The 25,179-nt window shown below is 45.6% G+C and overlaps 1 protein-coding gene across 2 annotated transcripts; it reads left to right on the top strand.

The window, feature by feature from the left end:
• Positions 1 to 1,034: 1,034 nt before the first annotated feature.
• Positions 1,035 to 17,775, top strand: COMMD7 (COMM domain containing 7). Of its 2 annotated transcripts, XM_087962412.1 has the most exons (9): positions 1,035 to 1,198; positions 7,995 to 8,048; positions 9,967 to 10,069; positions 12,189 to 12,245; positions 12,329 to 12,366; positions 13,616 to 13,706; positions 13,812 to 13,861; positions 15,638 to 15,686; positions 17,452 to 17,775. In XM_087962412.1, exons 1-9 carry the CDS (start codon positions 1,115 to 1,117, stop codon positions 17,526 to 17,528), a joined length of 603 nt encoding a protein of 200 aa, XP_087818538.1. In that variant the 5' UTR covers positions 1,035 to 1,114; the 3' UTR covers positions 17,529 to 17,775. The 2 variants fall into 2 exon arrangements, with proteins under 2 accessions (XP_087818538.1, XP_087818537.1); XM_087962411.1 differs by lacking the exon at positions 7,995 to 8,048 and having other exon boundaries at positions 1,043 to 1,198.
• Positions 17,776 to 25,179: the final 7,404 nt, after the last annotated feature.

Genomic DNA, 25,179 nt, shown 5'->3' on the forward strand with positions numbered 1-25,179 from the left:
CCTGCTTGAGCAGGGCTGACTAGAAGACCTCTTAATGTCCTTCCACCTTGTTATTCTGTAATCCCGTCAGGTCTCCTGCCTGAGCAGGAAGCTGACTAGACCCTTAATGTCCCTTCCAACCCTTGTTATTCTGTAATCCCGCAGGGTCTCCTGCTTGAGCAGGGGGCTGGACTAGAAGACCTCTTAATGTCCCTTCCAACCTTTGTTATTCTGTAATCCGCAGGTCTCCTGCCTGAGCAGGAAGCTGACTAGAAGACCTCTTAATGTCCCTTGTTATTCTGTAATCCCGTCAGGTCTCCTGCTTGAGCAGGGGCTGGACTAGAAGACCTCTTAATGTCCTTCCAACCTTTGTTATTCTGTAATCCCGTCAGGTCTCCTGCTTGAGCAGGGGCTGGACTAGAAGACCTCTTAATGTCCCTTCCAACCCTTGTTATTCTGTAATCCCGTCAGGGTCTCCTGCTTGAGCAGGGGGCTGGACTAGAACACCTCTTAAGGTCCCTTCCAACCCTTGTTATTCTGTAATCCCGTCAGGGTCTCCTGCCTGAGCAGGGGCTGGACTAGAACACCTCTTAAGGTCCCTTCCAACCCTTGTTATTCTGTAATCCCGTCAGGGTCTCCTGCTTGAGCAGGGGGCTGGACTAGAACACCTCTTAAGGTCCCTTCCAACCCTTGTTATTCTGTAATCCTGTCAGGGTCTCCTGCTTGAGCAGGGGCTGGACTAGAACACCTCTTAAGGTCCCTTCCAACCTTGTCATTCTGTAATCCCGTCAGGGTCTCCTGCTTGAGCAGGGGCTGGACTAGACGACCTCCAGGGTCCCTTCCAGCTCTATCCTGATTCTGATTCATCCTTGGCGGCGGCGGGGGGCGAGGTCTCATTCCACCCCCGGGGCCAAGGAAAGCAAGGCGCAAGAAGAGGAAGAGGAGGAGGAAGAGGAGGAGGAGGAAGAGGAGGCGTTGCGGGCTTCCAGCCGCCGGAGAGGGGCGCGGCCAGCCGCCTTGCCGGGCTCGAAAGTGCCGGCGCTGATGCTCAGCTGAGCCGGACCTCTGGGGCGGAGCGACTTCTGGGGAGCGGGGAGGCGGAGCCGAGCCGAGCCGAGCCGAGCCGAGCCGGGCCATGGGGCTGCTGAACTTCACCCGCGAGCCGGTGCCGGAGGCGGTCAGCGCCGACCTGCAGCTGCTCAACCGGTTGAGCGCGCAGGTGGCGGGGCGCGGGGGGTCTCCGTCCCTCGGGGGCGGAGGGGGTGGGTGGGGGCTTCGGGAGAGACCGGCCGGAGAGGGAGACCCCCTCCCCAGCCCGGTTGGGTGGGAGAGCCACGGTTGGGGAGGGGGCGGGAGGAAAGGAGGCGGGGGTCTCTTGGCAATGCAGTCGAGCCCTGACGTGCAGCCCCTCCTCCTCTGGTCAAGGAAGGCGTGGGAGGGGGCGTCTCCTTCGGCAGGGGTGGGGGCTGCTTCCCGGAGGGGGCTCCTTCTCCTTCCGAAGGGCTTAGATCAGGGGTCTCCAACCTTGGCTACTTTAAGCCTGGAGGACTTCAACTCCCAGAATTCCCCAGCCAGCAAGCTGGCTGGGAATTCTGGGAGTTGAAGTCCTCCAGGCTTAAAGTAGCCAAGGTTGGAGACCCCTGGCTTAGATGACCACCACCACCCCAGTTGGGATTAGCTCCTTGGCAACAATATGACTGGTGGACTTCAACTCCCAGAATTCCCCGGCTGTCCAACTTGGCCAATTTAAGACGGTGGACTTCAACTCCCAGAATTTCCTGGCCGTCCAACTTGGCCAATTTAAGACGGTGGATTTCAATTCCGGAATTCCCTGGCCATCCAACTTGGCCAATTTAAGACAGGTAGACTTCAACTCCCAGAATTCCTGGCCGTCAACTTGGCCAATTTAATACAGGTGGATTTCAATTCCGAATTCCTGGCCATCCAACTTGCCAATTTAAGACCAGTGGACTTCAACTCCCAGAATTCCTAGCCGTCCAACTTGGCCAATTTAAGACGGTGGACTTCAACTCCCAGAATTCCTGGCGTCCAACTTGGACAATTTAAGACGGGTGGACTTCAACTCCCAGAATTCCCTGGCCGTCCAACTTGGCCAATTTAAGACGGGTGGACTTCAACTCCCAGAATTCCCTGGCCGTCCAACTTGGACAATTTAAGACAGGTGGACTTCAACTCCCAGAATTCCCTGGCCATCCAACTTGGACAATTTAAGACAGGTGGACTTCAACTCCCAGAATTCCCTGGCCGTCCAACTTGGCCAATTTAATACAGGTGGATTTCAATTCCCGGAATTCCCTGGCCATCCAACTTGGCCAATTTAAGACCAGTGGACTTCAACTCCCAGAATTCCCTGGCCGTCCAACTTGGCCAATATAAGACGGGTGGACTTCAACTTCCAGAATTCCCCAGCCGTCCAACTTGGCCAATTTAAGACGGTGGACTTCAACTCCCAGAATTCCCTGGCCGTCCAACTGGCCAATTTAATACTTGGATTTCAATTCCCAGAATTCCCGGCCATCCAACTTGGCCAATTTAAGACCAGTGGACTTCAACTCCCAGAATTCCCTAGCCGTCCAACTTGGCCAATTTAAGACCGGTGGACTTCAACTCCCAGAATTCCCTGGCCGTCCAACTTGGACAATTTAAGACAGGTGGACTTCAACTCCCAGAATTCCCTGGCCATCCAACTTGGACAATTTAAGACAGGTGGACTTCAACTCCCAGAATTCCCTGGCCGTCCAACTTGGCCAATTTAATACGGGTGGATTTCAATTCCTAGAATTCCCTGGCCATCCAACTTGGCCAATTTAAGACCAGTGGACTTCAACTCCCAGAATTCCCTGGCCGTCCAACTTGGCCAATTTAAGACAGGTGGACTTCAACTCCCAGAATTCCCTGGCCGTCCAACTTGGCCAATTTAATACGGATGGATTTCAATTCCCGGAATTCCCTGGCCATCCAACTTGGCCAATTTAGGACCAGTGGACTTCAACTCCCAGAATTCCCTGGCCGTCCAACTTGGCCAATTTAACACAGGTGGACTTCGACTCCCAGAATTCCCTGGCTGTCCAACTTGGCCAATTTAAGACGGGTAGACTTCAACTCCCAGAATTCCCTGGCCATCCAACTTGGCCAATTTAAGATGGGTGGACTTCAACTCCCAGAATTCCCCAGTCATCTATGCTAGCAGGATGCCAAAGCTCATCTCCCACTTTTCTGATCTACTCCGATCTGATCTGATCTGATCGAAGTGAAACATCCTGCAGTGATGGGGCCAAGCTGGTTGCAACCGTAGGCTCTGTGCCAACAGGCAGGGCATTCAGACATTCCTCTGCCCTAAACCACGATTTGTTGGCCTGTGTCGTCTCTTCAAGAGGTCCTGGAGATATATAGCACTTTGCCTTGATTTGCAATTGGGGATGGAGGCCTCTCATCTGATGGGCCTAGTGCCTTTTGCGCCAGGCTGGGCTTTATGTCATGGGGTCCTTGGTGCCCTCTGGGCTGGGTGGTTTTCTTGCAGACGTTTCATGGCCCAACTAGGGAACATCATCAGTGCAAGAAGGGAGGGGAGAGGAGGAGAAGGGAGGGAAGGAGGAAGGGAGAAGAAGGGGAGAAGGAAGAAGAGAACTGTGGGATCCTTGGTGCTCTCTGGGCTTGGTGGTTTTCTTGCAGACGTTTCATGGCCCAACTAGGGAACATCATCAGTGTTTGAAAGGTATGGGGTTTGTGGAGTGAAAGAGAGGAGGAGGAGGACTGTGAGGTTATTCTCTGAGCTTGGTGGTTTCCTTGCAGATGTTTCATTACCCAACTAGGTAACATCATCAGTGCTGGAAGGGAGGGGAGAGGAGGGGAAGGAAGGAAGGAAGGAAGGAAGGAAGGAAGGAAGGAAGGAAGGAAGGAAGGAAGGAAGGAAGGAAGGAAGGAAGGAAGGAAGGGGGCTCTCTGGGCTGGGTGGTTTTCTTGAAGACGTTTCATGGGGCAACTAAGGATCATCGTCAGTGCTAGAAGGAGGAGGTTGTGGAGAGGAGCAGGAACTGTGGGGTCCTTGGTGCTGTCTGAACTTAATTGTTTTCTTGCAAATTGTTTTGCCACCCAAATAGGGAACATGCAGAGCAAAATCACTTCCCTTCCAGCCCTGATAATGTTACCTAACTGGGTCACGAAACGTCTCCCCCCAAACAGCCACAGAAACATAGAAAAGTGACAACAGAAAAAGACCCCTTGGTCCACCCGGTCTGCCTTTTGAGGTTTTCTTTTTCTTTTTAATCAGTTTATTATTATAAATATATTAAAATGTATTTAGGTCTTTGTCAGATGATGGATAGGTGTTTATCACAAGCATGTTTAAACTCGGGTTACCGAGGATCGACCCGCTACCTCCACTGGACGTGGGTTCCAAGCTTCCAATATGGATAGTCCTCGATTTATGACCACAATTGAGGCTGAAAATTTATGTTGTTAAGTGAGACTTTGGTTAAGTTGAGTTTTGCCCTGTTTTACAACCTTTCTTGCCACCGTTGTTAAGTGAATCACTGCCATTGGTAAGTTAGTGACCCGGTTGTTAAGCGAATCTGGCTTCCCCATTGACTTTGCTTGTCAGAAGGTCGCAAAATGGGATCATATGATCCCCCTGGGACACTGTGACTGTCATAAATATGAGTCAAGGGTCTGAATGTTGATCTTGTGGACCCCCCACCCATGTGATCACGCTGCAATAGTCATAAGCGTGAAAAAAAGACATAAGTCACTTTTGTCAGTGCCGTTGTAAGTTTGGACGGTCACTAAATGAACTGTTGTAAGTCGAGGACTATCTCTATTTGTGATGGTTGTCAGAAGGTCGCAAAAGGGGACCAAATGACCCCCCAGGACATAGCAACGGTCATAAGTACGAGTCAGTTTCCCAAGCATCTTAATTTTGATCACATGATCTTGGGAACGCTGCAACCGTCGTTAAGTGTGAAAAACAGTCCTAAGTCACTTTTTTTTCAGTGCCGTTGTAACCTCAGTCACTAAACGAGGACTACCTGTATAGCGGGATTAGGATCAAGCTCAGAGACCACCCAGAACCCCCCATGGTTCAACCCAGGGCTACAAAAATGGTCTTGGCTTTAAATTTGAATTCTTTTGGTGAAATTGAAAGAGAAACTGGCCATGATGGGCGAACCTATGGCACGTGTGCCAGAGGTGGCATGCACCATTGCCAGCTGCTCTTCTGGTTCCTGGCATGCACATGAGTGCTGGACAGCTAGTCTTCACAGCCGCCGGAGCACTGGAAAAACAGCCCGAAAATCAGCCAAAAAACAGGCCTTTTTCAGGCTATTTTTCGGGCTGTTTTTGGCCAGAAAACAGTCCGAAAATAGATCGTAAAACGGCCTGAAAACAGCCCGGAAAATAGCCTGAGAAATGTCCTGGAAAATGGCCTGAAAAACGGCTTGAAAACAGCCTGGAAAACGGCCTGGAAATGGTCTGAAAACAGCTTGAAAACGGCCAAAAATGGCCTGAAAAATGGTCTGAAAATGGCCTGAGAAACAGCCCCAAAAATGGCCTGAAAAATGGCCCGAGAAACGGCCTGGAAACAGCCTAAAAAACAGCCTGAAAACAGCACGAAAAATGGCCTGAAAAAGGCCTGGAAAATGGCCAGAAAATGGTCTGAAAAAGAGCCTGGAATTGGCCCAAAAACGGCCTGAGAAACGGCCCAAAAACGGCCTGAAAAATGGCCAAAAACTACATGGAATTGGCCCGAAAATGGCCTGAGAAACAGGCCCAAAATCCTCCGCAAAAGAGGCACGCGCACACTGGCCAGCTTGTCTTTGGTTTTCCGGTGCTCCAGCACATGCGCATGGACACGTGTTCTGGTTTGGGCACTCAGTGCCGAAAAGGTTCACCATCGTTGTCTTAGGACTTGGGTGGGCTTGCCGACCAGGGTGGGCTTGGATGACCAGAGCCCACCTGCCCTCTCCCCAAAAGAGGGGGAGAAGAAGACAAGGAAGGGCAGGGGGGGGCGAGGAAGAACCTGTGGGGAAAAAAAACTTTAGCAGAGTTTGTCTTCCGGGGGAACTTAGCGGCACTAAAGTTCAATTCTGGGACTTTGTGGTTTGGCACATGGCCTGAGTCATCCTTTCTCTTGTCCGTGCGGCTGTTTTGGGGGCTGCTGACCGCAGCTCCCCGGCAGCCATTTTGTGAATGCAGAGGGCAGAAGGGGGTAGAGGGTAATATTTGTTTGTTTGTTTGTTTATATCCCACCTTTATTATTTTTACAAATCACCCAGGCTAGCATACACATCCAAAACACCACCTTCCTCCTGTTTTCCCTGCAACAACAACCCTGTGAGGTGGGTTGGGCTGAGAGGGAGTGATTGGCCCAAAGTCACCCACCTGGCTTTTATGCCTAAGGCATGCATAGATAGATAGATAGATAGATAGATAGATAGATAGATAGATAGAGAGAGAGATAGAGAGATAGATGTTAGATAGATTGATAGATAGATAGATAGATAGATAGATAGATAGATAGATAGATAGATAGATAGATAGATAGATAGATAGATAGATAGAGAGAGAGAGAGAGAGAGAGATGTTAGATAGATAGATAGAGAGAGAGAGAGAGAGAGAGATAGATAGTTAGATAGATAGATAATAGATTGATTGAGATAGATAGATAGATAGATAGATAGATAGAGAGAGAGAGAGAGAGATGATAGATAGATAGATAGATAGATAGATAGATAGATAGATAGATAGATAGATAGATAGATAGATGTTAGATAGGTAGATAGAGAGAGAGAGAGAGAGATGTTAGATAGATAGATAGAGAGATAGATAGAGAGAGAGAGAGATGTTAGATAGATAGATAGATAGAGAGAGAGAGAGTTAGAGAGAGAGAGAGAGAGAGAGAGATGTTAGATAGATAGATAGATAGATAGATAGAGATAGAGAGATAGAGAGATGTTAGATAGATAGATAGATAGATAGATAGATAGATAGATAGATAGATAGATAGATAGATAGATAGATAGATAGATAGATAGATAGATAGATAGATAGATAGATAGATAGATATGATAGATAGATAGATAGATAGATAGATAGATAGATAGATAGATAGATAGATAGATAGATAGATGAGAGAGAGATGTTAGATAGATGGATGGATAGATAGATATGGTTAGGTGGGACTAGAACTCACCGTCTCCTGGGGATTGGGCCAAAGTCATCCAGCCAGCTTTCATGCCTGAAGGCAGAACTAGAACTCGTAGCCTCCCGATGATTGACGCAAAGTCACCCAGAAGGCTAGGGTCGGGATTTGAACTCATGACTTCCCGCTTTCTAGCCTGGGTACCTTTTGCCGCTTGCCTGGGGTCTCTAGTCTTGGCTACTTTTTAAGCCTCGTGGACTTCAACTCCCAGAATGCCCTGAGCCAGCCAACTATAAATATCCCTAATGCTAATCTGTGCTGTCTGGGGAATTCTGGGAGTCGAAGTCCATGAGTCTTTTTCTAAAAGAATACTTTTTTTTGAGTTTTTTCACCTTTAAAAAACAAATCCGTTTTCATTTACATACATAACACACACACACACATATATATACACATACACATAAACACATCATTTACATTTTGCATTATTTTTTATTCTTGTTATCTAACCAAACATACCATTTTTCCCAGACCGTATAATATTCTTTTTCTTCCTTCTCCTGCAATTCCATTGTAAGTTTATTCATTTCTGCACAATCCATAATTTATAATCGTATCATCCACGAGTCCATGAGTCTTAAAGTGGCTGTCAGTTGGACCCCCCCTGCACTTATAGCCCTCCCTCTCCTCTCTCTCTCTCTCTCTCTCTCTCTCTCTCTCTCTCTCTCTCTCTCTCTCTCTCTCTCTCTCTCCTTTATTTCTTTGTTTATTAAATTTATATGCTGCTCGTTTTAAGGAGGGAAGGGAAGCATGAAGCTTTTCTGGTTGAATGACGGCCTTCCTTCCTTTTCCTCCCCAGCAATTTTCTACCCTCCTGGAGGTGCTTTTCCAATTCCTGCAAGAACCCAAAGAGGTAATCCACTTTGGGGAAGGGGAAGAAGGGGAGAGGGGAGGGCAAGTAATCCAAAAAGGAGGGTTGGTTGACCCCCCCGCCCCCTTGGATGAAGACCAGCTGGTGTTTTTTCTAGTGCGAATGAAGGCAGTTTATGGGCAACGTGGAAAATATTTCTTCTATATCACAAAGTTTTCAATAATAGCATTATAGGTAGTCCTCGACTTACGACCACAATTGGGAGCAGAATTTCAGAGAGTGTGTGTGTGCGCGCGCGTTTGTGTGCATACACACACACACAAAATACTTACATATCTATATATTATATACACATATATAGCAAGGAGCCTGGTCGTGGCTTAGCTCAACTGTTCTGTGCTAAAGCTGCTTGGTGGTCTGAAACCGAAACTAAAATGAAAACTCCTCTGCTTGCGTTTTGCATTTGGAAGAGATTTCTTTTTTTTTTCAGGTGCGTGAGTAGAACTCCTTAGCATCAGAGCATGTTAATAATAATAATAATATAGGAAATACTCTAAATGCCCTGATGGTCATTTTGAAAAATCCTTTCTTAGTGAGCCCCTAGAAGCCATGAGGGACATATGGGCCAAATTTCAAGTTTGTAGGCTTTGCGGTTCGGGAGATTTTGTGATGATGCGTGAGGGGTATTTCGCTTTTATATATATAATATGTATATATGTTTTCTTAAGTTTTTACGATACCATGTACATTCAGATTTGTTCAGGGTATTTTCCCATGTCATTGTAGTTGTAGGCTACAACTTTAAAAGCACAACTACAATGATGTGGGAAAATACCCGAACAAAGCTGAATGCCACACACACACACACACACACAGAGAGACACACACACACACATATTTCCCCTTTTGCAGCCTTTTCACAAAGTCAATGGGGAAGCCACATTCAGTGTTACTAATTTTACAACTGCAGTGATTCACTTAGCAACAGGGGCAAAAGAAGCCCGTAAAATGGGACAGAAGTCCCTTAACAAGTATCTCGCTTAGCAGCAGAATTTGGGGCCAAATTGTGGTCGTAAGCCGAGGCGTCCCTTGGGTGCTCAGTTCTGCTGGCCTTTTTCCTTCCTCCCCCTTTTCCGAATCACCTGGAGGGCAACGAGATTCGGAAAGAGGTCTCAAAAGGGATCCTGTTGGGAAAACCCATCGACAGCTATGGGGCTTCCTCCGAGGAGACACCCATGGAGTTGAGCTGAGCAGGGCAGCTTCTCCCTCTGAGACTCACTTAATGTACTGTTCTGACCCGGGCTTCCCAAAACCACGAAGCCGATTCCTCATCCCGACAAAACCCCTTTTATTTAGGCTCATGTGAATTCATCTCATTCGCATCCAGCAAAGTCCTGGCAAACAGTCTTGCAAGGGTGAATTTACAACCACAGACCTTGATCGGGCTTGGAGAGTTGCCAGGCTGATAGATTCCAAACGCCACGCTGTAGCAGCAATTACTTAGCAAGGAGTCAGGAACAGATCTTCACCCTCATGAATTGAACTAATTGTCTCCTGCAAATCCCACTCCCCTTTTGCTTCTCTTTATTCCCTATGGGAATAAAGTCCAAATGAGCCTTTACTCCTGAGTCGACCCTTGTTCCTTAGCTGTTCCCTTCGTCTGGCAGCTCTGTGCATGTGCACACTGGGAATAGGCTCCATCTGTTCTTCTTCCCCACTGATCTCCGACTCCAAAGACAGCTGATAACTGTCGTACAGCCCTGGGCCCATCTCTGCCTCCGAGGCAGAGCCCTCGTCAGAGCCTTCTCCAGACTCCGGGACTGGCCCACGGTCCTCCCCAACCTCCTCACTGTCCACATCTACGGCCAGCTCCGATGGCCACGGAGGGCCACAACATGTACGTGTGCAAGGGAAGTGTGAAACTTGGAGCAAAACACGTCTTTGCTTTTGTGCCTGACAGGTGGAGAGGTTCCTGGCTAACCTGTCGGAGTTTGCAACGGGGAATAAAATCAGCCTCGGCCCTTTGAAGAGTATCGTCAAAAGTCTCTTGCTGGTACCCAGTGGTAAGTGTGGAGCAGACACCCCCCCTCCCCAGGTCTGTGGTAGGTCTCGGGTGGGGCGGAGAACCGCTCTGGGAGCCACTTTGATCTTTGGGTGAAGGCACCAGCTAGAAACACAGAGAAGACGGAGTTCTAGTTTTTCCTTAGGCATGAAAGCCAGGTGGGTGACTTTGGGCCAATCACCAGGAGACTGTGAGTTCTAGTGCCCCCTTAAGCATGAAAGCTGGGTGACTTTGGACCAATCCCTAGGAGACTGGGAGTTCTAGTCCTGCTTTATGCACAGCCAGCTGTGTGACTTTGGCCCAATCACCAGGAGACAGTGAATTCTAGTCCCATTTTACCCATATCTATCTATCCATCTATCTAACATCTCTCTCTCATCTGTCTATCTATCTATCATCTATCTATCTATCATCTATCTATCTATCTATCTATCTATCTATCTATCTATCCATCTATCTATCTATCTATCTATCTATATCTACCATCTATCTATCTATCTATCTATCTATCTATCTATCTATCCATCTATCCATCTATCTAACATCTCTCTCTCATCTGTCTGTCTGTCTGTCTATCTATCTATCTATCTATCTATCTATCTATCTATCCATCTATCTAACATCTCTCTCTCATCTGTCTGTCTGTCTATCTATCTATCTATCTATCTATCTATCTATCTAATTTCTACATTGCCAATCACTCTTAACCAACGGAGCAGTTCAAAAATCCACATTATAAAGTAATATAAAATGGTATTAAAAAGCATAGTTAAGAATGGAGTTCACAAAATACGGTTTTGACAAGCCTAAAGTAAAAATCAAAGATAAAACGTTTACAAGGCTAAAATTGAATTAAGTGAACTCGGGATTGTTTTTCTGAGTGACAGCACACCAGTGGTGCATAACTCCAGTTCTTTCCACTGATATTCAGAAGGCGTCATGAAATTCTGATTATAATGGAATTTCTTTCCCTCTAGTACAATCTCTCAGACATTATAAGAAGAAGCAAACAGTCTTGCTGCTAAGAAATAGAGAGCTGATAGGAGGCTAAGAAGAAGAAAAAATGATTACTACACATAAGAATATTGATCGAAGAGGATATTTGTAGCCCAGGGTTGAACTGTGGGGTCCTTGGTGGTCTCTGAGCTTGGTAGTTTTCTTGTTGACATTTCATGACCCAACTAGGTGATATCATCAGTGTTAGAAGGAGGGTTTGCTCTCTTGTTTATATACAAATGTCTTTTGTTGTCAGTGATGATGGAAACGGTTTTTTCTTGGTGGTTCCTTGATTCAATTGTTTACTGTTTGCTTGTTTGTCTGAGTTGGTAATTCCTTGATTGGGGTATTGTTTATTACTGTAAAGTAAAATAAAAATAAAATAGAAACATTAAATTAAAAAATAAAATAAAAAAATAAGCCAGTTTTGGAGTGGATTGCAAGCATCCTGAATGGCTGGAATTTAGCTTTCTTGTTTCAATTGATTTAGTTTTATACTTTCAATATGATTTTATATGTCTTTCCATGTTTAATTGGGACTCATCCAGAGTTCTTTGAAAGATAGACAGCTATATAAACATTTGAAGTAAATTAAAATAAAAAGAGATATAACCAAATAAAAAAATAGCAATGAAACAAAATATAGCGTACAATGAAATAATAATTAAGTAAAAATAAAATAAAAAGTAGCAATGAAGTAAAATATAAAATAATCTTCAGATTTCTTTGAAAGATTGGGCAGCTATATAAATGTTTTAAATAAAATAACATAAATAGAAATCAAATAATATCAAATAAAAAAATAGAAATCAAAATCAAATAGCATAATAAAGTAAAATAAAAAAAGAAATGAAACAAAACGAACTTCAAATAACAAAACAAAAAAATAGAAACAGAACAAAGTAAACTTAAAATAAGAAAACAAAAAAAATAGAAACAAAATAAAATTGTAAAAATTTGGGGTGCAAATTTGCAAGCACCCCCAATGGCTCAAGTTAGTTTTTGCTTGGTTTTTTTCCCCATAAATCACCTCTGCGGTCATAGAGGTCAGTCCCTGCCTTATCTTTCCTTTCGTGTGTTTGTCAACTGGTCTCCCTTTTTTTTTTACACAATGTTTATTCCAGGTGCCTTAAAGAGGAGGCTGACTGCAGAACAAGTCGGAGCAGATCTTATCACCCTGGGTAGGTCTCTCTCTTAAGTTCTCCGTCTGAAGGGCTACCGGGGCTTTACTGCTCCAGTTGACCATCTTCAATTTCTCCTGCAGGGCTGAGCGATGAAAAGGCCAGGTATTTTGAAGAACAGGTAAGCGCTTTCATCCAGGGGCCAGGATCAACATTTGCATTTTAAACCACCCCCTACAACATTGCAGAGGGAATCCAAGTCTTTTTTTTTTTACAAACTTGGAACCTTAGTTTTTTTCCCCCCCTATTTTCTGGCTGTAAAAAGGAGTATCTGTAAATGTGGTTTCTCCCTGGAAAATTCCTAGGTAGTTTTAGAAGGCCGTGTCTCTCAACTTTGACAACTTTAAGAACTTTAAAACATGCTGGCTGGGGAATTCTGGGAGTCAAAGTCCATCCATCTTAAAAGAAACATTATTCTAAGGTTAAAAATATCACGCAAGTCTGTGGGATCATTGCGTGAACAATCACATTGTGGTTATTTGGCAAGTTAATTTTGGGTTTGGTTCAATCAAACCAGTTGACTTAACTCTTTACACTGTAGGTAAGTGCTGTAAACAAACCATCCTTACTTACTGCACTGTGTGAACGCAGCCAGCAGGTTTCAATGGAAATTTGCCACGATATAAAAAAAAAAATGTTGAGACTCTGGAAAGAGGGCAGAGTAGAGCAACCAAGATGATTTGGGGACTGGAGGCTAAAACATATGACAAACGGTTGCAGGAACTGGGCCTGGCTAATCTAGTGAAGAGATGGACCGGGGAGACATGAGAGCAGTTTTCCAATATTTGAGGGGCTGCCCAGAGAGGAGGAAGAAGTCAAACTATTTTCTAAAGCACCCGAAGGCCAGACAAGGAATAATGGAAACTGAAAAAGGAGAGATTCAACCTAGAAATAAGGAGGAATTTTCTGACATGGGGAACAATTAAATCAGTGGAATGACTTGCCACCAGAAGTTGTGAATGGTCCATCGCTGGGAGTTTTTAAGAAGAGATTGAACAGCTGTTTGTCTGAAATGGTGTAGGGTTTCCTGCTTGAGCAGGAGGTTGGACTAGAAGACCTCCAAGATCCCTTCCAACTCTGTTACTCTGTTCTGAAATTGTGCCTGCAATTGCAATGATGGTGAATTCACTTATTCGGATAAAACAAAAATATAAAACTTAGTCCCAGCTGTTCCTCAGCTTCAGGGAAATCCCCTTGCATTCTTCAAACCCAGAGGTCTACAAACTTGGCAACTTAAAAGTTTCTGGGCGTTGAAATCCACAAGTCTTAAAGTCGGCAGGTTTGGGGAACCCCTGTTCAAACTCCATGAAGTGGAACCCTGTATTCAAACCATCGCTTATTCCACCCTTGTCTTTTTGCCTTCATCCCAGTGGAAGGAAAATTATCCTGCCCTCTCGCGCCTGGCTGTGGGGCAGACGCTGATGGTTAACCAGCTAATAGACATGGAGTGGAAATTTGGAGGTCAGTTCTTTTCTGGGGTTGGGGTGCGGGCAGAGCGGGGTGGCCTTTGCCAATCCCTTTGTATAACATTTTGTTGCTGCTGTTTTTTCTCTCTCTCCTGAATAGTGACGGCCGGAAGCAGTGAGCTGGGGAAAGTAGGAAGCATTTTCCTTCAGGTAAGACGGTTTTGGGGAAGGGTGTCATGATCCAAAGGGGCATGGCACAAAAGCAACACAGTCAGATAATCAACAAGAGTCCCTTTATTAGCTCCAACTTTGCCCCCAATGTCCTGGTTACCTTCTGGGCTGGAGAAAAACTCCCAGGAACAGCTTTTGGCTGCAGCGAATCAAATCCAAAACTTGGTCAACAAAAACTGTAACTAAAAGTCCAATCAAGGCAAAATGAGGTAATTAGTCCGGCAGGGCAGGAGCAAGAATTCCAGACGTGAAGGAAGGGCGGTAATTCAACCTGGTTGGGAAGACGCCAGGAATACAGATAAGCAAAGTCAACACAAGATAAACTCACGTTTGTTCCCAGCAGAAACTGCACTCTGCTTGGATCTCTTTTAAATTCTCATTCCCAGGTATGGCTAATGAAGGGAATCAGGGCCCTTTCCTCCCCCATAAGCTACACCACCCACGTTGCTCCCTTCTCCGTTCCTCCCTGCGTGCCCTAGGATAAAGATGGGGTGGGCCTGGGTCTTCCTCTGAATTCCCTCTCCCTTTTTCTACCTTTCTCCTGCTCTGCCCAGCCAGACTTTGCCCTTCCCCAAGGGACCTTGGAGGTCATCTAGTCCAACCCCCCTGCCTATACCACTTCAGACAAATGGTTATCCAACATCTTTTTAAAAACTTCCAGTGTTGGAGAATACATACAGGTAGTCTTTGAGTTATAACAGTTCGGTTTAGTGACCGAAGTTACACAACAGCACTAAAAAAAAAGGAACTTTTTACATTTACGACTGTCGTAAGCATTCCCGTGGTCACGCCATCAAAAACCAGATGCTGATTTTTTTTTTTCCCCCTTTATACCCAGGTAGTTCTTGACTTACAACTATTTGTTTTTGTGGCTGTTCGAAGTTGCAGCGGCACTGGGAAAAAAAAAAGGCACCAATGTTTTTTTTTTTCACACTGAACAGTCGTGGGACTAACTTAACCACTGCAGAGATTCACTTAGTGACGGTGGCAAGAAAGGCTGTAAAAGGGGGCAAAAAGGACTTAACCACCAACTCGCTTAGCAGTGGAAATTTGGGGCGTGGGTTGTGGTTGTAAATCAAGGACTATAAGCTCTTTTCTGTCCATATTTTCCCCCAAATGGACAAATATTCAAACTTCCCTTCCCCATATTCTAGCAAATACAGAATAAATTTTGGCTAGTCTAGAGGAAAGGAGGATTGTGGGGAACATGATAGCAGTATCCCAATATTTGAGGGGCTGCCATAAAGAGGAGGGGAGTCCAGCTATTCTCCAAAGCCCCTGAAGGTAGGACAAGAAGCGACGGATGGAAACTAATCAAGGAGAGATTCAACCTGGAACTCAGGAGAAACTTCCTAACAGGGAGGACACTTAACCAGTGGAACTGCTTGCCACCAGAAGCTGTGTGTGCTCCATCCCTGGAGGTTTTCAAGAAGAGATTGGACAGCCCTTGGTTTGAAATAGTATAGGATCTCCTGCTTGAGCAGGGGGCTGGACTAGTAGACCTCTGAGGCCCCTTCCGACCCTTGTTATTCTGTAATTCTGTAAGGGTCTCCTGCCTGAGCAGGGGGCTGGACTAGATGACCTTCAAGGTCCTTTCCAACTCGATTCTGATTGAATCTTGAATTTCCCCCCCTTGTATCTTCCAAGTATTCCCCAGTGGGAGATTCCAGGGGGGAATCTTTTTGGGGGGTTTCTAACATCTGCCTCCTTTGCTGTAAGTCACCCCACTTTTCACGACCTTTCATCTCCTTGTAGCTGAAGCTGGTGGTTAAGAAAGGCAGCCGGTTGGAACCAGTATACCTAGGTGAGTAAGCCAACATTGTCTGTGGGGAAACGCTGAAAGTGAAGAGAGAGGGAGGCGTTGAAGGAGAGCCCAGCCAGCTGCAGAAAATGCAGGTGTTACCTTGACTTACGACTTATTAGTTTGATGACCCTTGGTAATTACAACAGAACCAGGAGTGGCTGCTACCCGGTTCGCCCCGGTTCAGTCAAACCGGTAGCTAATTTTATCACTTTTTAATAGCCGGTTCAGCGAACCGGTAAATCCCACCCCTGGCTGGCTCCACCCACCCCTACCCTTTCCCAGGAGACCCCCACGTGGTCCATTTTGGATGCCAGGTAAGTACAGCACCTGCACGGAGGCTGGGGAAGGGCAAAAAAAATGAGCTTCCAGAAGTCCGGAAACGGGCCCATTTCTGGCCTCCGGAGCAGTGGTCGCCAACCCAGTGGGCCAGAGACCACGGATGGTCTGTGAGAAAATTTGGGTGGTCCGTAGAGAAATGTCCCCCCGCCCCCCAAAGCAATGAATCCGAGTTGCGCCGCCCACAAGGCCCACGGGAACACAAGGCTTGTGTCGCTTGCGTTGCGAACAACACGAGGGAGTGAGGGGAGGGGGGGAAGGGCCAAGTGGCGCAAGCCTTGTGTTCCCGCGGGCCATGTGGGCGGTGCAGCCTTGTGTTCCCACGCAGCCTGGATTATTTGCTTTGGGGGTGACGTTTCTCTGCGGACCACCAACATTTTCTCACAGTCCATCAGTGGTTGGTGACCACTGCTCTAGTCCAAACCCCTGCTTAGGCAGGAGATCCTATATACCAGGGGTCCCCAACCACCGGGCCGTGGACCGGTCCCGGTCCATGGATCACTCTGTACCGGGCCGCAAAGAAAAAAAAATAAAATAAAAATGGCGGCTTTCTTCGCCTTCGGTGAATGCTGCTGGGATCGGGGATCAAGGACACAAATGAAAGAAGGGGAGGGAGGAAGCAACCGAAGCCTGTCCTGCTCAGCGGCTCAGCGGCTTCGGTTTCCTCCCGCCTCGTTCCTCTCTCAGTCGCTCTCTCACTCCTCCACCAGCCCAGGAAGAAACTGCTTCAAAGGAGCCGGCAGGGTGGCTTTTCCTGTCGGCGCAGCTCCCCCCGAAGCGCCCGTTCACCCCCACCCCGCCGTCAATCAATCCAGGTTCAATCCAGTGCTCCGTCCTGCCTGCCTGCCTTCGTTTGTTTCGGAGCAGCTTCGGCTGAGAATAATAACTATTCGCCTCTTTTACTCAGCCGAAGCTGCTCCGAAACAACCAGAAACGCAGGCAGGCAGAACGGAGCACTGGATTGAACCGCGCGCACGCGGGCGGGCGGGGTGGGGGTGAACGGGCTTCTTTGAAGCAGTTTCTTCCTGGGCTGGATGTTAGAGGTCCATCGTAGCTCTGAATGATCCCTAAACAAGGACTACAGGAGCTTCCTAGGGAAAACACACGGACTAAATGCTCCTCATTCAATTCCTGTTTTCACCAAACAGAGATAAGAGAAACATCTGCATGAAATTTTGTAGCTACACAGCTGGGCAAGACCTAGAACTAGAGAGACTGCAGTCAGGTGTCTTTAATGCTAGTTGTAGGGTAAACAAAAAGTTTTGGGAATGGAAAATAGAATCTCCCCCCCCCCCCCCGCCGGTCCTTGAAAAAGTGTTTCTGCTTGAAACTGGTCCCTGGTACAAAAAAGGTTGGGGACCACTGCTATATACCATTTCGGACCAACTTTAGTAGCTAATCCTGATCGTTTTGGTCCTTCTCCTTCCAGAATTAACCCTGCCCCAGTTTTACAGCTTCCTTCACGAGATGGAAAGAATTAAGACCAGCCTGGAGAGCCTCAGTTGATTTCCCTGCCCAATGGACTCTGCGGGACGTCTGGACCTCAGGACCAAGATTTCTCTGGCCCCACCGTTTCTTCCTTCTGTCGGGAAATGCAACCCATCCTGGATTTAGTGAACGAAATACAGTTTCAGGGTGAAAATGGCTTGTCAAACCTGGCAGAGTCCCGCTTTGTCTCGAAGGACATGACGGGAATCGGTTGGGAAAACGAAATGGAAATGGAAAATAAAAGTTTTTCCTATCTAACCAGGAAGCAGAAGCCCCTCGTTTGGCCCTGAACACGGTGCCAGCATGAAGACGAACCCCAATAAAGGGAAATGGGTGTCGCGCAGGGTTGAAATGAGGGGTCCTTGGTGCTCTGTGCTTGGTTTCCCCCCCCCCTGCAGACGTTTCATGACCTGACTAGAGAACATCGTCAGTGCTAGAAGGTTTGTGAGGGAGGACTGTCAAATCCTTGGTACTCTCTGTACTTTGTTGTCTTTTTGTAAACGTTTCATGACCCAACTAGGTAACACCATCAATGTTAGAAGGGAATGAGGTCTGTGGGGAAGAGGAGGGGGGGAGGAGGAGGAAGAGGAGGAGGAGATGATTCTAAAGTTCTTGGTACTCTCTATACTTGATTGTCTTTTTGTAAACGTTTCATGACCCAACTAGGCAACATCATCAGTGCTAGAACCCTAACCCTAACCCTGCCAAGAATGTAATGAGGGTTAATGGAGAGGCAGTTTCTGTAAGCAACACCAGAATGTTTCCTTCCTGCCTTCCTTACAGGATTAGCCCTGTAATTTCCTCTAACAACCGGTTGTCCGAACTGCTTAGAATGTTAACAACCGGTTCTAGCGAATAGGTGCGAACCGGTAGAATCCCACCCCTGCCTATGGACTAGAGGAGGCATTCAGCAGGTTCTGACCAGTTCTGGGGAACCGGTAGCGGAAATTTTGAGTAGTTCGGAGAACCGGCAAATCCCACCTCTGACTGGCCCTGCCCCCATCTATTCTCCGCCTCCCAAGTCCCAGCTGACTGAATACCACCACTACTATAGACAGAATTTGAAACCTAGACATAGAATCATAGGGCTGGGAGGGACCTTAGAGGTCTTCTAGTCCAATTACCCGTGGCAGAAGTTCTACCAGGTTTGTCTGGAGCAGAATCCAGTAATTGATTCACTCTGGGGCAGGGTGTTTAGCCATGAAAGCCAGCTCCTGATGCCAATTACCAGGAGATGATGAGTTCTAGTCCCGCCTTAGTCACAAAAGCCAGCTGGGTGACTTTGGGCCAATCACCAGGAGACGGTGAGTTCTAGTCCCATTTTAGGCACGAAAGCTGGCTGGGTGTTTTTGGGCCAATCACCAGGAGACGGTGAGTTCTAGTCTCATTTTAGGACGAAAGCCAGCTGGGTGACTTTGGGCCAATCACCAGGAGACGGTGAGTTCTAGATCTTAGGCACGAAAGCTGCAATTGAAGTCCTTCCCCTCTTCTACCTACATCGTGTGTGTGTGTGTTGCCCCTGCACACACAGGCTTCCCATTGATTGCACAGGCCCATCAGATGTGACTGGAAGTTCCCAAAATATTACTGGAATAGTTTCAGAGGTGAGAAAAATCTCAGCACCTCCCAGTTGTGATGCTTACACAACCCAGGACTCTCGGTGATTGAACTAACCCATTTTCCCAAGTTTAGCCGGGACATCGTAAGATCATCTAAGAGGGCTCATTCCTACAGAGTGCTGAGACCCAGAAAAGCAAACCCAAGATACAGGAATCACTGTCTATAGAAATTCAGCTACATGAATTTATGTATATATGTATGTATGTATGTATGCATATAGCTATTTATTTATTGGATTTATATGCCGCCCATCTCATTCGGAGGCGTCTCCAAGCAGCCTACAAATTTTTTAGCTCAGATTTTAATATTATTTTCATATTGGTTTGTTTAATTTTTTTAATTATTTCTACTCGTTTTTATAATTTGCAAGCCACCCAGAGACACCTTGTAGATGGACGGCATAGAAATTTAATAGATGATGGATGGATGGATGGATGGATGGATGGTTAGATGACAGATTAAGAGAGAGAATAGATAGATGAGAGAGAATAGATTGAGAAAGGTAATAAAGTGAGAATAGAGAGACAGATGATAATTGGAAGAAAAAACTAGTTTTGAAAGAGAGATGAGAGAGAATAGATTGAGAAAGAGAGTGAGAATAGAGAGAAAGATGATAGATAATACCATAGATAGGGAAGGAGAAAGAGAAAAATAGATAATTGAGAGAGAATAGATTGAGAAAAAGATATAATAGAGAGAGAGGATAGATAATATGGAAGGAGAAAGAGGAAAAATAATAGATTGAGAGAGAGAATAGATTGAGAGAGAATAGAGAGAGATGATAGAAAAAGGGACAGAATCAAGATCAGGTGAAGTGTTAATACCATTTTATAATGCCTTGGTAAGGCCACACTTGGAATTCGGCATTCAACTTCAATGTAAAAACAGATGTTGAGACTCTAGAAACTGCAGAAAACAGCAATAAAGAGGATTGGAGGCCAAAACATGCAAAGAACAGTTACAGGAACTGGGTATGTCCACTTTAATTAAAAGAAGGACTAGGGGAGACATGACAGCAGTGTTCCAAGAGAAGATGGGGTCAAATCATTCTCCAAAGCACCTGAGGGCAGGTTAAAAAAACAATGGATGGACACTCGTCAAGGAGAGAAGCAACCTTGAACTAAGGAGACATTTCCAGATGGTGAGGACAATTAACCAGTGGAACTGCTTGCCACCAGAAGTTGTGGGTGCTCCATCACTGGAGATTTTTCAGAAGAGATTGGATGACCATTTGTCTGAAGTGATGTAGGGTTTCCTGCCTAAGCAGGGGGTTGGACTAGAAGACCTCCAAGGTCCCTTCCAACTCTGATATAATAGAGAGATGATACATAATATATATAGAGAGAATAATAGAGAAATCTTAGAAAGAATCAAGTGAGAAACTTTTAAAATATTTTGGGGGGATGCCATGTCCTCTGCAATCCTGTCGTGTCTCTCAGAACCACAAAAGTGAAAGACCGTAAAAAAAACCCAACTGAACAAGTAAGGGTCTCCTGCTTGAGCAGGGGGCTGGACTAGAAGACCTCTTAAGGTCCCTCCCAACCCTTATTATTCTGTAATCCTGTAAAGGTCTCCTGCCTGAACGGGGTTGGACTAGAAGACCTCTTAAGGTCCCTTCCAACTCTTATTCTATATTCTGACGGGGTTGGACTAGAAGACCTCTGGCGTCCCTTCCAACTCTGTTATGCTGTATTCTGACGGGGTTGGACTAGAAGACCTCTTAAGATCCCTTCCAACCCTTGTTATTCTGTAATTCTGTCAGGGTCTCCTGCTTGAGCAGGGGGTTGGACTAGAAGACCTCTGAAGGTCCCTTCCAACCCTTATTATTCTGTATTCTAACGGGGTTGGACTAGAAGACCTCTGGACCTCCCTTCCAACTCTGTTGTTCTGTAATTCTGTAAGCCTGCGTATCACAGGCCCGCAGTCCCCCAAAGCCACCCAGCACCCAGCCAGAGAGGAAGAGGAGGCCGGCCGAGGTGCCTCTTCCGGGAGCCGAGAGCTAATCTCCAGAAAGCAGAAGGCTCTGGGGGGAAGTGAAGGCCCCTCGCCTGTCATAAAGTGTCACCCGCCACAGCTTTGCGGTCTCGGCCTCGGTCGGTTTCCTGGGGCAGGGAGGGGGCGGCCCCCCCGCATTCTTCTGGCAACCTTTTGCCTTTCCCCTACTGCTGGCCGGTCTCGGCTTTCCTGGTTCAGCCCTCCCATCCCTGAAACACAGAACAGAATTGTTTTAAGGCTGGAAGGGACCTTGGAGGTCATCTAGTCCAACCCCCCCCACACACACACACACGCACACACTGCTCTGGGTGGGAGACCTTCGATCAAGGTGGTTCTCGACTTCCCATTATTGGTTTGGTGACCACTCGAAGTTAGAACGGCGCTGGGAAAAAAAAGGGACTTGGGTCCGTTTTCTCACACTTACGACCGTTTTAGCGACCGTCAAAAATTCAGGCCTCTGGCAATTGACTCATCCTTGTGACGGTTGTGTCCCGTGATCAACTTTTGCCACTTTCGGACAAGCCAAGCCAAGGAGAGAAGTCCGATGCACATAACAACCGTGTCTTCAACAATTGGACAATCATTTGTCTGAAATGGGATAGGGTTTTCTGCTCAAGCAGGGGGTTGGGCTAGATGACCCCCAAGGTCCCTTCCAACTCTGTTATGCTATTCTGTTTAATGAAAAGGAGGACTAGGGGGAACATTTTATTTATTTATTTATTTTTATTTATTTATTTTTGTCAATTGCTTACAAGATAATAGGTATAAGTAAAAACATAGTTATGAATACATGGATACATGTAAGAAAAATAAAAGAAACAATAGGACAGGGACGGTAGGCACGTTGGTGCGCTTATGCAGGCCCCCTTACAGACCTCTTAGGAAAGGGGTGAGGTCAATAGTAGAAAGTCTAAAGGTTAAAGTTTTGGGGGTTTGGGGAAGAAACCACAGAGTCAGGTAGAGGATTCCAGACATTGACCACCTCTGTTGCTGAAGTCGTATTTCCTGCAATCAAGTTTGGTGCGATTAACCTTGAGTTTGTATCTATTGTGTGCTCTTGTGTTGTTATGGTTGAAGCTGAAGTATTCATTGACAGGTAGGACATTGCAATGTATGATTTTATTTTCCATACTTAGATGAGACCGAAGGCAGCGTAGTTCTAGATTTTCTAGGTCTAGAATTTCGAGTCTGGTGGCATAAGGTCTTCCGCAACGAGGAGAGGAGTGGAGATATGATAGCCGTCTTCCAATATTTGTGGGGCTGCCCCAAAGAAGAGGGGAGTCAACTTATTCTCCAAAGCACCAGAAGGTGGGAGGAAAAGCAACAGGTGGAAACTGACCCAGGAGAGAAGCAACCTGGAATGAAGGAGAAATTTCTTCCTCCCCAGGACAAACAAAGGCTCGTTTGCAGAGGAGGCTCGGGTGCAAATAAACTCCCCGGTGGAGCCAAGGTCAGAGTTTTCCACGGGTTGTGCTGAGAAGGGCTCCATGGGTGGGTGGGCTGAAAGCGAAAGCTCTCCCAAACAGAGACCAGTTCAAAAAAAATTCTCCATCCCAGCCTGGAGGGCCAAAGGTCAGTTTCGCAGGAGAGAATTTCAAAGGTCAGCTTTGCCTTCCCTTCGCTCCTAAAATCCAGATGTCTTTGGCAATTCCGCATGCTGGTTCGAGCCCCCCCCCCTTCCTCACAGGAACGCCACACATCAAAGGAATAACAGGATGACAAGAGTTGGAAGGGACCCTGGAGGTCTTCTAGTCCAACCCCTGCACAAGCAAAAGACCCTATATAAAATTTTCAAAGAAATGGCTGCCCGATCTCCAGAGATCAAGCAGCCTCAACTTCTGCAAGGAAGCCGTTCCACCGGGTCATTGTTGTCACTGTTGGGAAAGTTCCCCTTATATTTAGGTTGGATCTCTCCTTGATTAGTTTCTGGGTTCTGGATTCGTTTCTGGATTAGGACTGGATTCTGGATTGGAAGTCAGATGTGACATCTGAAATGGCAGTGTTTAATTATTAGTGGGGACTGGAGCGGCAGAGTTGGTTTTAAAGTGGTATGTTCACTTTTATCTTCTTTCTTCTAGCACTGATGATGTTATCTATTGGGGTCGTGAAACATCTGCAAGAAAGCTATCAATCTCAGAGGGCACCAGACTGGTGGGATTCAAAAAAAATTTATTTATTTATTTATTTTTGACAACAAACATTGACGAATACAAACATAAAACTTCAAATAAAACCATCTTTCCATTGTACAGTGTGTCAGTTGGTACATATCTTTTGTGTACAAAATCAACCGTCTTTCCCTTCTAGATTTAAATTAAAATTCATATTGTATAAATCAACTCTGCATAGAATATTATGGTATTATCAAATCATTATTAGACTCAAATTCATGTCATCCTTTTCGAGCAAATCTCAACTTTTACAAAACCTAGCTCATAATATTCATTTCATTGTAATCAATTATAACATCATTGCATTATCTTTACTATTATGTTTTATTTATATTATAATATATTTTACTTCTCTATTTTCTTATCTAGCCATTGATAAAATAAATCCCAGATTTTGTAATATACTTTATCTTTTTGCTCTCTAATTGCTAATGTCAATTTACTCATTTCTGCACATTCCATTACTTTCTTAATCACCTCCTATCAGAATTTTTTCGCTTTTCCAGTTTTTAGCAAATACAATTCTAGCTGCTGTTAAAACATTTATTATCAAATATATCAATTCTCCACTGGATCCTTCAGGTATTCAAAAAAAATTTACTACCGGTTCTGTGGGCGTGGCTGGGTGGGTGCGGCAGGGGAAAGTTACTGCAAAATCCCCCTCCCCACCCCACTAACCTGCTTTCCAGCTCTGTTCTCCTGTGCAGGGCAACCAAAGGAGACCCAGTCGATCAGCTGGGACTTGGAGGCAGAGAATAGATGGGGTTGGCAAGGCCAGTCAGAGGTGGGATTGGCCAGTTCTCCGGACGACTCCAAATTTCCACTACTGGGTTCTACAGAACTGGTCAGAACTGGCTGAATTCACCACCTCTGGCACCAAGGACCCCACAATTCTCCTTCTCCTCTTCCTCCTCCTCCTCTTCCTCCTCTCTGCAATCCCCCCTCCCTTCTAGCACTGATGATGTTACCTGGTTTGGGTCCTGAAACGTATGCAAGAAAACCACCCAGCTCAGAGAGCACCCAGGACCCCACAGGTCAAGCCTGCGCTACAAATAGTTTCTGCTATTGGTACCACCTTAATCTTCCTGTGCAAACCCAACCATTGGTCAGGGAGCTATGTGGATGGCAAACGTGCTTTGCTTTGACGTGCGAAGCAGGTCTCTAGCTAGGTTTTCATATGAAACCATTGCTAAGCAAGAACCCAGCCAACTGTGGTGGGCTGAACAATTTTATCTATCATTTATATCTATATCTATATATCTATATCTATATCTATATCTATATCTATATATCTATATCTATATCTATATCTATATCTATATATCTATATCTATCTATCTATCTATCTATCTATCTATCTATCATATCTCATCTATCATCTCTCATCTATATATCATCTCTCTCTCTCTGTGTATATATAATCAATCTATCATCTCTATCTATCTATCTATCTATCTATCTATCTATCTATCTATCTATCTATCTATCTATCATCTATCTATCTATCTATCTATCTATCTATCTATCTATATCTATCTATCATCTACCTACCTACCTATGGTCCGTCCATCTATCTCTCTCTCTCTTTCTCTTTCTCTCTCTCTCTCTCTCTCTCATATATCTATGTGTCTCTCTTTCTCTCTCATCTATCTATCTATCTATCTATCTATCTATCTATCTATCTATCTAATCTCATCTATCATCTCTCTCATCTATATATCATCTGTGTGTGTGTGTGTGTATAATCTATCTATCTATCTATCTATCTATCTATCTATCTATCTATCTATCTATCTATCTATCCATCCATCTATCATCTCTCATCTATCTATCCTCTATGTATCTCTCTCTCTCTCATCTATCTATCATCTCTCTCTGTGTGT

Source organism: Notechis scutatus, chromosome 3 (genome assembly GCF_049901735.1).
Source record: "Notechis scutatus isolate UNSWTSFEM ecotype Mainland chromosome 3, rNotScu1.2, whole genome shotgun sequence".
Lineage (NCBI taxonomy): Eukaryota > Metazoa > Chordata > Lepidosauria > Squamata > Elapidae > Notechis > Notechis scutatus.